Source organism: Bison bison, unplaced genomic scaffold (genome assembly GCF_000754665.1).
Source record: "Bison bison bison isolate TAMUID 2011002044 unplaced genomic scaffold, Bison_UMD1.0 scf7180017864258, whole genome shotgun sequence".
Classification (NCBI taxonomy): Eukaryota; Metazoa; Chordata; class Mammalia; order Artiodactyla; family Bovidae; genus Bison; species Bison bison.
In genome coordinates this window covers 1,918,849-1,935,669 of record NW_011494830.1, presented here as the reverse complement: position 1 = coordinate 1,935,669, position 16,821 = coordinate 1,918,849, and the positions used below count along the sequence as shown (strand labels likewise).

General features: G+C 34.2%; 1 protein-coding gene across 2 annotated transcripts in view; it reads left to right on the top strand.

Annotated features, from left to right (window-relative positions):
- Positions 1–16,821, top strand: part of EPHA3 (EPH receptor A3) — a 412,939-nt gene that overhangs the window by 350,262 nt on the left and 45,856 nt on the right. For both annotated transcript variants that reach the window (XM_010847913.1, XM_010847912.1), the window contains exons 10-11: positions 1,129–1,254; positions 7,929–8,114. In XM_010847913.1, the coding sequence (XP_010846215.1) occupies positions 1,129–1,254; positions 7,929–8,114 (312 nt within the window). The remainder of the gene's footprint in view (positions 1–1,128; positions 1,255–7,928; positions 8,115–16,821) is intronic.

Sequence of the window (16,821 nt, the reverse complement as noted above, 5' to 3'; positions counted from 1 at the left end):
TTCTCCAATGCATGAAAGTGAAAAGTGAAAGTGAAGTCACTCAGTCGTGTCCGACTCTTCCCGACCCCATGGACTGCAGCCTACGAGGCTCCTCCATCCATGGGATTTTCCAGGCAAGAGTACTAGAGTGGGCTGACATTTCTTCTTCCAGGGATCTTCTCCACTCAGTGATTAAACCTATGATCTCCTGTGTCTCCTGCATTGGCAAGTGGATTCTTTACCGTTGAACCACCAAGGAAGCCCATATATACACATACTCACAGTTTAATTTAGATCTATAATTGAAGTGGAGAATTTTGAATGATTGTTAATAAAAGCAGAACAGTGTCAGACAAAAAACATGTTGTTTTATATCCTCTAATTAATTTATCTATAATTACAGCAGCTATCCCACCTTGTGAAAGTATTTCACAAACTTTCCTTTATTGTCACATGTGACACTATAATAAATATTTGGTTATTTCATTTTGTTGAATAACACACGTGTGATAGTGTGAAGGCATTCACTCACTCTTGTTACAGGTAGTCATTGCTGGGCAGACTCAATTCTGAACCATTCTTCTGTTCTTAAGAACCCCCTCATTTTCCTTCTGCTGCTACTGCTGCTGCTGCTGCTGCTGCTAAGTTGCTTCAGTCGTGTTCGACTCTGTGTGACCCCATAGATGGCAGCCCACCAGGCTCCCCCGTCCCCTGGGATTCTCCAGGCAAGAACACTGGAGCAGGTTGCCATTTCCTTCTCCAGTGCATGAAAGTGAAAAAAGTGAAGTCGCTCAGTCGTGTCCGACTCTTAGCGACCCCATGGACTGCAGCCCACCAGGCTTCTCCGCCCATGGGATTTTCCAGGCAAGAGTACTGGAGTGGGTTTCCATTGCCTTCTCCCATTTTCCTTCTACTGATTTTAAAGACAGAACTCCTCTCTCTGTCTCATTACAAGGAAATTTTTTTCTTAAATTGTTCAACTTATTTACTCTAACTTTTCTGTCTGACAATTTCTGTGAATAAACCAAAGGTTGATGCAGTTTAATGTCATGGGAATTTTTTTAAACTAATAATGTTATCATAAAACTTTCTCAGTAAAGGTTTTATACATCTAGCTACAGTAATGCCTTTCTTCCTTTCTTTAAACAGTAAAACTTCCAGGTCTCAGGACTTATGTTGACCCACACACATATGAGGACCCTACCCAAGCAGTTCATGAGTTTGCTAAGGAATTGGATGCCACCAACATATCCATTGACAAAGTTGTTGGAGCAGGTAAGCACCACAGTAATCCCAATGTCAACCTAGTATGTTAATTACAACTTTACAGCTATGCATAAGAATGCTGCCTGAGATTGATTGCTCACACTCTCAGGTTCATGCATATTGCTTTGAAAAGGGACATTTTCTGATTTCATGATGAAAGGCAAGCAATAAATAAATGCAGGAGTATTTAATGAATGTAATGATTTCAAAGGCACCAGACTTACAGACTTACAGGTTACGGCCAGTTTTTTATTTATTGAGTTTCAGAGGCGGCAGCCACAGCAGCTCAGTCTCCCCATGGCTATGCTGATCATGTGTCACAAAGTCTATTTGGCTAAATGCGAATCATGGGATAAAAGTGTGTCTTTCTTTAAATTAGCCTACTAAGTGAAAAATTTTGATTTGTAGGAAAAAAAGTAATTCTTGATTCTTCTTTGGAATTAGGCAACACAAAATAAAATTTAAAAATGATGTATTTTATATAAATTCCATCAAAACTGTATTGACAGAATAGTTTAAATAATATTAAGTGCTCCATTTTAATACCTGCCTGTAACACTATATAGTCTTAAATTATTTGTGTTGAAGTTTGTTTTCATATAGATATATTTTTGTTCTAATTATTAATTTGCTCAATCATAAATTCATTAACACCTATGGAGTGATTATTAATTGCAGCTTCATATTTTCAAATACTATATATATTTATAAAAATAACAATGTTTTGTACAGTTATATATAAATATATGGCATTTGTAGTATATGCAGTGTCTATTTGAATAAAACTACTAACTCAAAAGAAAAATAAACAACACTGTACAATAATTACACACATCACCTCATTCTTCAATATTGCTTTAAAAACAAACTAGTTATGTTGATGTTTGAAATAGAATGAAAGACTGAAAAATGATCTCTCTGAATTATGCATACCATATCAGATCGCATTTTCTGCAAGTACTATATATGACTGATGCTTTTTTACACAGAACTAAATATAATTTTCTCTGTTTCTTTTTCTCTGCACTGAAGAAATATTTAGAATTCAAATAGTATTTATTATTCAAGCAAGATAATCTGAGAGATTCACATATTATCTAAATAAACAAATAGTTTAGTAAATCTCTCTTCTATTTTTTTTTAATGTTATATACTCCTAAAATTCACATGTGTGGGTAGTATGAAACCATCAGTTCATAAAAGAAAACAAGAGTAAGTACTCCTTTTTTCACAATCTAAGACTTAAGAACATACATACTCACTGTACATCTATGTTAATCCAGCTAAAGTTAATCCAGATACATATTTATTACTCTCTTTCATTTGTATAGTTCTGCTTCTTCAACTGCTCCATAGTGCAGAGGGGTTTTGTCATGCTGGTTTTAATGTTGCCCCACAAGAGTGCACTGTTCTCCAGCATGGAAGCTGCAATAGCATATGAAGCACCCTCAGCTGGAGAATGTAATGAGAGAAGGAAAACCTACTCATGGTCAGCCAATGTCCATAAGGCCAGACATATTGCAACCTCGAGATTTGGGGCCTTCTGCATTAACAAAAACTTATATATACAGATGTTATTGACAAAGTCAGATATCTAGAACACAGTGTGTGCTTGTGTTAGTCACTCAGCCGTGTCCGACTCTTTCCAACCCTATGGATTGTAGCCCATCAGGATCTTCCATCCATGGAATTCTCCAGGCATGAATACTGGAGTGGGTTGCCATTCCCTTCTCCTGGGGGTCTTCTTGACCCAGAGATCGAACCCAGGTCTCCCATATTGCAGGCAAATTCTTTACCATCTGAGTCACCAAGGAAGCCCATATACATACAGGTATTATTGACAAAGCCAGATACCTAGAACATGGTAAGGTGAGAGAAAACATACTCATTAAAAATGGCCTCTGATCAATAAGATAAATGGAAAGGCTATCTGTACTGAATCACTTAATAATCCCTTATGCTTATTAAAGATTAGAGAAGATCCTCTTTGATTTCTCTTCAAGCATATTTGCAAAAAATTAGAGATATACCCCATTTTCAGTATTTTGCACCCAATAGTCTTATTTGCCACATAAGAGCTATAAAACTGCCTGGTTTGTTTGAAAATATATATATATATATATCTTCAAGGTATATTACGCTTCTCCTGGAAGATTTCTTTATAATATACACTCTGAATTCTAGTCTGTCTTGATTAGGCTTTAAATGATTTGTCATTACCAAAATAGAATATGAAACCAAGATTTTGAAAGCTATAATGTTTAAAATATTTTTGTTTCTGTACATCAGTGTCTCTTTTGCTGTCTCATACAGAACAGTCTTATGGACTCTGTGGGAGAGGGAGAGGGTGGGAAGATTTGGGAGAATGACATTGAAACATGTAAAATATCATGTAAGAAACGAGTTGCCAGTCCAGGTTCGAAACACGATACTGGATGCTTGGGGCTAGTGCACTGGGACGACCCAGAGGGATGGTATGGGGAGGGAGGAGGGAGGAGGGTTCAGGATGGGGAACACATGTATACCTGTGGCGGATTCATTTTGATATTTGGCAAAACTAATACAATTATGTAAAGTTTAAACATAAAATAAAATTAAAAAAAATAAAAAATAAAAAAAATAAAATACAATATTTTTGTTTCACAATATTTTAAATGTCTACAAAAATAGATGAAATTGTGTAATAATGAGCCTGAAAGTGAAAGTGTTAGTCACTCAGTCTTTTCTGACTCTTTGTGACCCCACGGACTATAGGCTCACCAGGCTCCTCTGTCCATGGAACTCTCCAGGCAAAAATAATGGAGTGGGTTGCCATTCCCTTCTCCAGGGGATCTTTCCTACTCAGGGATCAAACCCAGGTCTTCTGCATTGCAGGCAGACTCTTTATTGTCTGAGCCACCAGGGAAGCCCACCATAATGAGCCTGCACGTACCCATTTCTGCAACAACTTACATCACAATTCACTTATGACCAATCTCCTTTCATCTATACTCAACCACTTTCTATACCTTCCTAATTTTTAAAATAATGCTGTTCACAAAAATTAGTAATCATGCTAGATGGATTAGCAGCTATCTTCCACTGTTAAAGAGCTGAATATATTATTCAATCAAAGAATTTTTATAGTCAATTAAATATACAGGAAGGCTATGTGGACAAATTCTAGTTTTAGGTCAAGAATTTTATACAAAGAAATAGATTTAATAGAAACTCTCATTTACGCATTTAATAGCCAGAAGAATTATAACCATATTGCAAATTACAAAATTAAAACTGAGGCATAAGCTAATTTTCTCAAAGTAGTATAATTTTTTTAGTGAGGAATTTATAATGACTAGAACTCCTAATTTTATCCCTCAATCCAAAGTTTTCTATAGGTTTAAAATATGTAATTCCTATACTGTGTTAGGTATTCACATGGTTTAATTTTATCAGACTTTTAAATAGGTATTATTATTACCATTTCACCAGATGAGGAAATAGAAGCTAAAAATTTGAATGGCCCAGGGTCATGTAGACATTAATTAATTGGGAAACCAAAACTTGAATCTTATACTTTTCACCTTTGAAGTCTATGCTAGACACTACTGATCACAATAGTGCCTTCTAAGAATTTTTTTGAGGATTAACTGAGATAATTCATGTATAGTGTTTAGCTTATATAACAGCATTGTTCAATATGTATTTTTATTATGTTTTTATTAAAACAGTGGAAGGAGAATGGGTTTTGAGGTAATGCAGAGGGTCTTTCTACTTAAACACAAGTGCGTTTTTTCCTATTTTAAATGAAATTAGTATAAGAAATTTTATGTTGAGCAATTGTGCATGATGCACCTTAAATCAAAATACGGTCTGCCCATTCTCTTAAAACATATTTTATTTTAAAGAGCAAATACACAGTGATGCACTTAATTGATATTTTTTAAAAATCAGGAATATCTTCTCAAATAATCTTCTTGTAGCTGTGTTTTTATTTAGAAATGACATGATCTACTTTTTTTTTTCCTTATGGGTGCAAATCTAATTGAATAAGATCATGTAAAACTTGACTAGATGGAAAAATCAGGCATTCATTCCATTTGCCCAGTCTTTGTTGATTTTTCCAACACTGTTCTTTTAGGAACAGTTCTTATAAAGAGAACTGATTAAAATTTAACATTTTTATGTCTAGTGTGGGCTTTCCCAGTGGTTCAGAATGTAAAGAATCTGCCTGCTATGCAGGAGACCTGGGTTCAATCCCTGGGTTGGGAAGATCCCCTGGAGAAGGAAATGGGAACCCAACCCACTCCAGTATTCTTGCCTGGAGAATTCCGTTATATCCAGAAGAGCCTGGTGAGCTACAGTCCATAGGGTTGCAAAGAGCTGGACATGACTTGAGTGACTAACACACACACATGTGTATACTGTATTTGTCACAGTTTCTAGTATTTATCAGGTGAAGTAAGCACATTTCTAAATTTTATGATTTTTTTTAAATACTAGCACTACTGAAACAACTCTTTCTGGATTTTGAAATCCAGAAAGTGTCCACGTGTCCAGCTCTCCCGTTGAGAACAAGGGAAAAAACACTAATTGGGCCACTTGAAATTCAAAGTCTTCCCCTCTGACTTTCCTAGTGAGGTACTTTCAGAATATACTTTTCTTTACAGATACTTGTCCAATGGGACATTAAACGTGTTATCACCATCATCATCACAACCATCTCTTCTTACAGTAACAGAATTTGACATTTCAAAAAGAACTTTTATATTTATTCTTCACTGTGTGTTAAGAGAGCTAACTCTTAAGAGCTAGATAATTCATCTTTCGTATACTACGTTTGTACTCAAAGAAGAAATAGTAAACAACACTCAGATGGCACTTTATTATGTTTCTGTCTCTCTTCTAAGTGGTTTTCATATTTTAATTCCTTTAACTGTACCAAAATTTTATGAAGTAGAAAATAATTGCTGTCCCTATGTTACAGATAAAGAGACAAAGACATAGAATCACAGTCACTCAAAATCACATGGATAGTAAGTGACAGATGCAAAATTAGACCCTACACAATCTGGCTTCAGAATGCATAGTCTGTGTTACAGTTCTGTACTATCTGTCCTATCAAGTAAGTGTCTTGTCATTTAAAATAAATAACCATGATATCCAAATTTAAAACACAATCCGTGACACCATATTCATACATGATAATGACAGAACTTTATTTCAGAATGTGAAAATTCATTATGAATGCCTCCGTATGGTTTATCCAAAATTAATGTTTACAAAGAGTGCATGGGACTTAGGCAATGTTCTCATAACCCTGCATAAAGAAACTCTTAGTCTTGCTTACAAATTTTAGTGATGTACTTTGCATCCTGACTTCTCCTAATGTTTATGCATCTATAACAGCATATTCTTCCTTTGATTTAAAAAAGATTGTTGAATGTTCTCAAGTTCTTCCCCAACTCTCCCTATAATCCTAAAAACACCCTAGCTACAGATACTGCTATCTTCTCTATGCTTTCTTGAGGGAAAGAAATTAGATCTGCCTTTATTAGCATATATCTATGTGTTTTTCATAGTTTTTGTCACACTGCTGCCAATTGATGAGTGTTTATTAAATAAACGTATGAATAACTGCTTTTGGACATTAACTGACTTTAACAAGTTACAGCCTAAGTCATTGTTTTGAAAACAGTTGGCAAGACTGGATTCCTGAGCAAGATTCAAATCTGGGGAAGTCATTTATAGGGATGTGGTTGGTAAATCAATAGGACAACCTGCTGCTTTGTGGAGAGAAGGATTTACTTGGATGAAAAATAGAGAAGAAGCATCTCACTTCTTGACACCTTGGGCTTGTGCAAAAACTCACAGCAAGAGGGTTGGACCAAAAATGTTTTTCCATTCCACAGAAGGCCTAAAAATTGATCATGTAATTTTCCTTTTCAGAAAAATATCTCATTTGACATTAAAAATCACTTTTAATGTTGTACAAAACCCATCTAGTTACACAACATTAGGATTTCTTTTATAAACCAGATACATTCTATATCTGACACTATTTAGTGGCCATCACTGTGGCAGCCTTGTTGTTGCTGTTCAGTCACTAACACATTTCTGACTCTTTGCAACACCACAGAATGCAGTATGCCAGCTTCCCTGTCCTTCACTATCTCCCAGAGTTTTCTCAAACTCATGTCCGTAGAGTTGGTGATGCCGTCCAACCATATCATCCTATGTTGCTCCTGTTTTCAGAAAGCAGAAATATGCAGTTAAATTGGTCCTCTTGGTGAAAACAAAATGATGAGACACATCTCAAATTTAATCAAGTGCTCAACTCATTATATTGGTGCTGCTCTGTTGATTATTTTGAGGCTATGAGAATAAGGAGTGAAAGTCTAATAGACACAGCTTTCAACTTCCTTCTTACCCTTTCATATTTCTTTGTTCACAATGTAGTACTTCAGAAGACACGGAGCTTATCACAAGGTCCACTTATCACCAGGGTGTGGATGGACTAGGGTTTTTAGGGAGTCTCAGACTACCATCTTCCAAAATAATTTGGAGGTCTATGAGTGTACATCTTGCAGGTAAAGGGTGTAAATATTTTGAATTGAATTGTTGAGAGAAAACAGCTGCTCTCTAGTAATGATTTTTGTAATATCATTCCTTGCCTTTTCTTGTTTTCTTCTGCAATCTAACAGGTGAATTTGGAGAGGTGTGCAGTGGCCGTTTAAAACTGCCTTCAAAAAAAGAGATTTCAGTGGCCATCAAGACCCTAAAAGTGGGCTACACAGAAAAGCAGAGGAGAGACTTCTTAGGCGAAGCAAGCATTATGGGACAATTTGACCATCCCAATATCATTCGACTGGAGGGAGTTGTTACTAAAAGTAAGTGAAGTCACAAAACTGATTATGTGTATGTTAAGCAGAGGTTGTTTAAACCCAAAGCCAATAATTTAAGATTTGGGGTCTTATTTTCATAAGTCTCTGTTAGTCTTAACAGTAAAAACAAAACAGTTTAGGATTAACACATAGACAAGAGATCGAATATATTTAACTAGTATCATATTGACAGTACTATTCTAGATCTTAAAAAGCTTTAAAAAGTTTAGGAGCTAAACCTTGGACTATATTAAGACATGTGGGTTAAAAAAATAGTTAAGTGAATTGTGTGGAACTTTATGTTATGTGGAGTAGCAGGGAAAACTAATGACTCAGTTTTGACAGAAATTGCTGGGAACTCCCAGATAGCTGCCTTTTCTATTATTGTTCACCAGTTTCATTTAAGCTTCCAAATCTTTACCCCCCTGGCTTTGGAAAAATTATGAGAGTTTGGGGAATGCTTCTGAGCTGTAAAGATTGGGATCACATTAGACCCAAGCCCTTTTCTCTGTTCTCTATGGATTTCAAATAATTCTGATCTACAGTCCCAGATGGATTCTTGACTGCTCTGGCTCACAGCTTGTGGTGGAGACCTGAACTAATTTCCATGATAGCTTCTCCAGCCAAGCTCAAAAGGGATCCCTTGAGGCAGATATGTGATTTTTGGCTCCAATCCCAAAGAAAATCTCTTGAGAATGATCTGGAATTTATTTTTTTCTCCAGATTTTTGGAGCACGAAATGAAGAATGAATTAAATTGGCAACAAACTTCTTAAAGTGAAAGACAGCATATGGCAGAGAATTTGGCATCCTTTAGGGGGTTATTCATTGGCACCGTATTTACATATTCTATGGTTACCAACAGACATCACACATTACAATTTTCGTGATGATATTTTTCTTTAACATTACATGGAGCGCTTTTCAAATGGCACTAATACCTAGTCTCATTTTAGTGTGACTAAAAAGGCAATTCTTTATTCACAAGAGCATGGTGTAATTGAAATATACCTTGATTTCCTTAGAGTTTTTTTAATATAGTAAGCAGGGTTAAGAACTTAACAATGTAGAAGAACTTGGTCATAAACTATAAGCCCACACTGTCTTATTAGAAGCATATTTTTCCTTCTGTACTCATAAAAACAAGGCTACTTTAGTTGTAACACTAAAACATTTTCTGATGAAAACACCTGTTTTAATTTTTAAAAATTAGTAATGAAAATACTGTTAGTAGTACTAAGGATTGGAAAACTCTATTGAGTATTCTTTTCTTCAGGGCAATACCATATCTGTAGAATATCCTACTTAATATTAGGATTACATAATCATGTCTCACTAGCGTTTTAATAGTTGATTAACCTTTTAAATCCTCCATATCATTCTCACCAAGTGGTTGTCCTTCAGATTTTGAGACCATTGTGAGGAGAAACTCACTGGTATTAAACTACATACTTATATAGACATTTTTCTTTTCATTCTCGATTTTCAAAATTCTCAGTTTTTTTGTTTCCAGTGTGCTGCTACTGCTGCTAAGTCGCTTCAGTCATGTCTGACTCTGTGCGACCCCATAGACAGCAGCCCACCAGGCTCCCCCATCCCTGGGATTCTCCAGGCAAGAACACTGGAGTGGGTTGCCATTTCCTTCTCCAATGCAGGAAAGTGAAAAGTGAAAGTGAAGTCCCTCAGTTGTGTGTGACTCTTAGCGACCCCATGGACTGTAGCCTACCAGGCTCCTCCGTCCATGGGATTTTCCAAACAAGAGTACTGCAGTGGGTTGCCATTCCAGTATAATGAGTTATTATTATACTGTTTTGTTTTGCTAGCTGTTTTCTGCAAGTTCATTTACTGAATGATAAGCAAAATTAAACCATAATCATTGTGGAAGATTTTCTTATATAAAAAATGTAATAATCAAATATGAATTATAGTCATCTGGCAAATAAACCCATAAAAAAAAACCAAAGATTGAAATGCAAGAAAAAATGCATTTAAAAATTGACCTTAAAAAATTGTAGGTATTATACATTAAACATTTTATTCAAGTAGGAGTCTGTAATATTCTAATATGAATTACAACTGCCTTATTCTTAGAGTGAAAGTTCTAAATTTGATATATCTCCTTGGTCAAATATGCATGCAAGAGACTGCCAAATCTAACTATATAAATCCCAATCATCTCATATAGTGCAAACGTAATAGAGTTGCAAACCTAGAATTAGATTTTGAACTCCTTTAGTGGCATATTTAAAAGCTCTAAGTCTGGTGCCCTATTACAACAGAGGGGAAACAGAAATAACAGGGCAGTTTTGTCACTGAAAGAAATTATTTAATCCACTCCTATCGTTTTCTTTGTTCCCCAAGAATATATAATTGCTAAAACAACCTACTTGCAAAGCTCAGAAACATACGTACAACTAGAAATACAGAATTTATAATTTAGTGAGCAAATTATGTTTCAAGAAGAAAAGAAAGCATATTGGTATCTGGATTAAGAATCAGGGAGTCGGAGATCAAGCTCTGATTCAGCTCTCCTGATGTGTGAGACATCTGACAAATCGAACCACTCCAACAGACTCGCTCTGTTCACTTGTAACACAGAATTAGCAGTCCTGCTTTACTATTTCCAGGTCCTTTTAAGATCAAATAAGGTTCCATAGGAATATATTGTTAAGTGGAATACAACTATGCAAATCTAAATGATCACTTCTGGTTGAGTTTGAAAAGATTTTACTAGTTCATCTGGGAGTATTGAAGAAAATTATTGAGGGCAATTCCTTTCTTTGCTCAAAGATAATTTTTATTATGACTATTAGTTATGTGCTTTGAAACACTGAATCTATTCTAATGTATCATTTTCAAGTTAGAGAGAGCACTTTATTCAATCATTTTATTTTCATTTATTTGAATTGAGCTATAAACAATTTTAATGGTGTGGTTTTGAGCCTGATGATCTTAAACAAGAGAAGGTGAGAAAGTCTCTGATCTTTAAAGTAGCAGAAAGCTGGGGGCACAGTCCTGCTTAGAACTTCATACTAACATGTGTTATCAATTTCAGTCAACGTTCAAAATGATGGAACTTGTTTTTAGCAAATGTTTGATATTTCTGCCGTCACACCATTATTCAAAAGATGTTCAGACTGCATCCAAGAAGACTTTCCATTGGCCACTTTTCACATAGTGAAATAGAAGGAATTATGTTGAATGAATTGGAGAAGGAAATGGCAACCCACTCCAGTGTTCTTGCCTGGAGAATACCAGGGATGGGGGAGCCTGGTGGGCTGCCGTCTACGGGGTCCCACAGAGTTGGACACGACTGAAGTGAAGTCCCTTCAGTGACTTCAGCAGCAGCATGTCGGATGAGATGTGTTTTATGTTGTTATTTGGGGATGGATTATTTTCTAAAATTTAAAAAGTAATAATGCAACTTAGCTGTAACCTAAGCTATTGTATTATTGAGGAAAGTCATAGGCAGAAGATTAAGAGGATTCCTCATATTGAAAAGACTTCTATATTGGTGTGGGTGTCCACTGGACACCAAAAGCTCAATCATTTGCTTGCATTTTCTGTACATATGGTAATGACATATTATTAGAATTATTTGTCATCTTTAGTAACTATGCCATATTATTTCTATTTCTTATTTGCCTCTCTCTAAAACTTCTTTGGCATTTGGCTCAAGGACACTGCTCTACATGTCATAGTTTTAATAGACTATGTATATTTTATATATATTTTATTAATAATTTGTAAAAGCAATTTGTTACAATAAACTTTAGAAACTGATGAAGCAAGTTATGCATTTGTGACTATAATTTGATATATGAGTTGAAAACATCTCTAAGTGGCCATTATCAACCAAGCTAGGAAAATCTTTACTCAATATATTAGAAGAAAAATAAGTAACACAGAGAATCTTATTTTTACATGTTTAAAAATGTTCCTTATTTCCTCAACATTGTCCACTCATATCTCTCTATTGAATTGGCCACAATTATAAAATAATATGTTGCTGTGTATTTCCCCCAATCATTTAGATAGGATAGGCTTTGATGTTTTTGAAAGATTATATTTAGTTTACAAAATTTGTTAGAGCATGAGTTGAATGTGCTCATATTGCCTCTTACAGAGTGCTAGTTTAAATATACAATATCTCTCCTAAAGGAAGAAGAAATATAACTGTACACTTGTTTCACAACTGAGTAATTCTAGTCTTACACAAATTCTTGCAGAAAGGGGAAAAAAAAAACCCACACATAAAGCTAGTGATATCTTGATATCAAACCATACAGGAATATTATCAGAAAAGAAAATAAGAGATTAGTATAACACATGAACAAAACTTCAATAACACTGGGATAATTATGAAACCATAACTGCTGCTGCTGCTGCTAAGTCGCTTCAGTCGTGTCCGACTCTGTGCGACCCCATAGACGGCAGCCCACCAGGCTCCCCCATCCCTGGGATTCTCCAGGCAAGAACACTGGAGTGGGTTGCCATTTCCTTCTCCAATTCATTCGACATAATTCCTTCCTACCATAACTAGCAATGTATTAAATAAAGATACCTTATCCTGCCCAAGGTTAGTTTATTTCAAGAATGCAACATTAATAGAGAGAAAAAGCCAGTCTCAATAGATGCAAAAATAAACACTTTAATTAAAATTTTTTTTCTTAACATATTATGCATAGAAATATTCATGCCTGATAAATGTATATAAATCCCTCCAAAACAAAAGAAAACAAGCCTACAAACACAATGAAACCATGAAAGCATTTCTTTCAAAGTAGGAACAAGTCCTCTATCACCATTTCAGTTTATCATTTGATATAATGTCTTAATTTTTGAAATTAAACAAGAAAATAAGTAAAATGTAGAAAGTTCAAAAGGGGAAAAAAAACTAAGCTGTACTTATAAAATCAAACTGATAATATTCCAATTATTATTTTCATTAATCATTATTCCACTTAGACAAATCAGCTCTGAATGGAATAAGGGAGAGTAGAAATATTGGTCTTTTTTTTTTTTCTAATTTTATTTTATTTTTAAACTTTACATAATTGTATTAGTTTTGCCAAATATCAAAATGAATCCGCCACAGGTATACAGGTCTTTTTCTTAAAAGTATTAAATTTCATTTCACATTAAGCATAAATACATTAAAAATTTTAATCAGCTGAATGTAAAGTTTTTGATGTGTAAAGAGTAGAACTGGTTAAAGAAGAGTTGGAGAAAGTACTCTTTAGCCTGATTTTGAAGAGAAAGACTATCCTTAGCCGAAATAATAGATCTGGTATGTATGATCAGTTCTAACTGGAACTCTTATTTAGGACTATGGACAAAATAGAGTTGGTCCCTGCAGTGGTTAACTCATAGACCGTTGGATGTAATAGGGATCATTCTTAATGTAAATAATATCTTGATTAAAATGGAATTTGGAAAAGATTGTCATGTGTGTTTATATGATTTAATGGTAAACCTGTAGAAAAATATTCTAATTCAGTTCATTATACTATTTCTATCAGTTGGTTAGTTATAGTATATGGAAATCTATAACCAAAACATTTTCTTTCTAATCAAAGGTGGTTCAAATCATCTGTTCTAAGAATGCTGAGGCATAGTTTGTCAATTTTCTTCAATTTTCTTTCTCCTGTTTATGTTCTTTTGCTTCCACTCTGATTCTAATTACATGAATACTGAATACTGACTGCTAAGGTCACAGACTTTGATTTTATGAATCACATATATGTGTTGGAGTATGTATAAGTCTTGAAAGCAAGACAGAGTATGTAAGACACAATTACTGTTAATAGCAATTAATTGCATTTCCTATGGAAATGAATTAAATTTCAATAATTTGTAAGAAGTAAATCATTTATACATGCTTTTTATGTTTGATTGAAATTATTTTAGTCTAAAACCACATTTATTTGATAACTACAATAAAAAGTCTATGTCTGGCTCTATGTTTATCGCATTATCCTGCTGCCTTTTTGTAGAATATTTGATTAAGAAGGTGGTGAAATAGATAGTGCTGAACTTGAAATGCTTAGACATTTTGAATTACATTTCTTTGGTCAGCAAACAAAATGATTAGTAATATCTCTGAGCCACTGGGGAAATGAACTCATTGTTGTGCTTCCCTTAACCCTTTAATTATGAAAGATCATGATTTTATCTATACTCTTGTCAGTTGAAGAACAAAAGCAAAATTCCACTGCACGTTTCATTTTGCTGATTCTTGATGGAGTTTCATTTCAGCCAAACAACAATAATTTCATTGATTTTTTTATGTGTATCCAGATGTTATTAAGGATCTCTGAGGGAAGTTAATGACAGCGGCTTTTGAAGAAACTGGTAATGTCATTTCTAAATCAAGATACACATGAAAGAATGTGCAAACTTTGATAGAAATACATTGAATAATGTGCAGATGAGCTGGTATTTTATAAATAATTTCCAACTACGTTTAACACATGTTAGAACTAGTCCTTACCACTATTGCCGTTTCTTTTCCTTTTACTCTGTTTATCATAATCAAAATCACAAGAAAAGTAAGTGAGGATACTGCTTTCCAAGGTAGAATATTTGTGATTCTGTTTACTTTTTGTCTGTACATTTGGGTTTGCTGAATCTTTGAACTTAATGCAAAGCACATTTTCAGACTTGCCCAACTTAACTGATGTGTTTACAAATACCTAAATTACAGAGCTAAATGCAGCCTGATCTGATTTCTGAATGGTCATGGGGCTTTGGCTTAATTGACTGGTTTGATTTTTCAGCTACTTTTATTTCCCTTGCCAAACATTTTACCAGACATGCTAACAAGAAATGAAATGGTCATAGGGCTGGGAGCCAGAAGGAAAACAGTGATAAGCAAAGGTCTGGAGAATACACAAATATAGTAACTGGCCACTGTAATTGAGAGTTTACTGTAAGCAGCAATATATCTGTGACTATGTTCAAGAGCTGCATTGAGTTTCATGAGCATGTTATTCTTCTAAGAATTTGTTAAGGAAGAAACATAGAAACTTACCGTGAAGTAGGGAAAACATGCATGTGCAGGGTTTCATTCATTTGATTGTTCATTTATTTCACTTCATGTTAGTTCTCTAGAATCAGTCCTTAGATATTTGATTTACCAGTTCAGGAGACAGAGAAGTTTCCAAGAAACCGTTGAATTTTCTCTTTCTTCCTAAATATTGTTAAATCAAAGTTTAGTTAAAATTTTGAAGAAGCAAGACTGGAGGCTCACGGTTTTGACTAAAATAACTTTTCAGGCATTATCAGGTTGTTTCTTGTATTTGAAAGTGTGGAAAATTTTATTAATATTTAGCTTAAAAAAACTTTATATCAGTGGTACACCAAGAGATGTATAATGTGTCTGATATATTACCCAAAATACATGACTAAATCGGTCTTAATTGACAACAAATCACTGTGTCAGTTGATTTGTACATATATGAAAATTTAACAAATTTTACAGAATTTAAATAATTTCCTCACCTCTAAATAAATAAGACATACAGCTTGGGGTATATTCACATACTAAATGTAGTAAGTGTAATCTTCCTGGTACTAAGCCATACTTCACAACCAGTATGAATTAAGAGTTTCACTAATGAAAGGAAAAACAACGCAAGACAGCTATTTTCTGGCATCAATATGGCAAACAAACCATGATGCAGAAGAACACATGAAAAAAATTATGCATGCTCTACAATTATGTGACATGAATGTTTGTTAAAAATATATTCTGTGCTCAAGGTCTCTCATGCTTAGTCAAAACTTAACTCAGGTCTTCTGGACTTGGAAAATAAGTGGGTTTTTCTTTTTTTTTTTATTTTTGTAACATGAAAGATTTATATTTAAAGCAGTATATAAAGAAAACAACATAAAGGAAGTGAATTATGCTGTGGTAATATGGGTAGGTTTTGAAACTGGAGTTACATTTTACTGTAATAATTTTTTTTAAAGTGCTGTAGTCTTCAGTTATTCTTTTAATTCAGAATGATCCGTAGAACTGACACGCAACAGTTGCCTCAATTATTACCTATAGTTGAAGATTTATTCTATTTGTAGACCTAAGTATCAGCATACTTAGCACTTCTGTGCATTTGTCTAGTGCTTTTCCATATATTTAATGTTTCCCTCAGTGTACATTTCCGAAGTAACAACATAATTAATATATTCAAGTTGAAATTTCTGGTTTTATAACTTATTAGCTATGAGACATTAGATTAATTACCTTCTATATGTTTCAGGTTTTTTTCATGTAAAAAGTGAGAATGATGATAATTACTGTCAGTATATATAAAATAGTGAAACTAGCACTTTATACAAATAAAGTATGTATAAAGATATTTAAATGTTTGTTAAAATGTTTAATGGTGTTTAAGACCCATATTTCTAAAATGGTTATTATAAGTTACTACCAACAGCAATTTTAATTTTATTTGTCTTTTAAAGGTAGTGTGGATTTTATAACTGTTAATGTGTTAATTGAATATGGATTAAAATGGTTATAATTATTAGTCTTAATTATTTTGCCAATTTACACGTAGGATCCATGAATGTAGGGACTTTGATTTACTTGCTTCTAAATAACCAGCCCAAGAGAAAACACCTAGTATATAGCTCTGTACATATCTGTACAAAGTGTAAATAATTGTGGAATTTTGGGCTCTACTTGGGCTTAAAGACAGAAATACTTGATT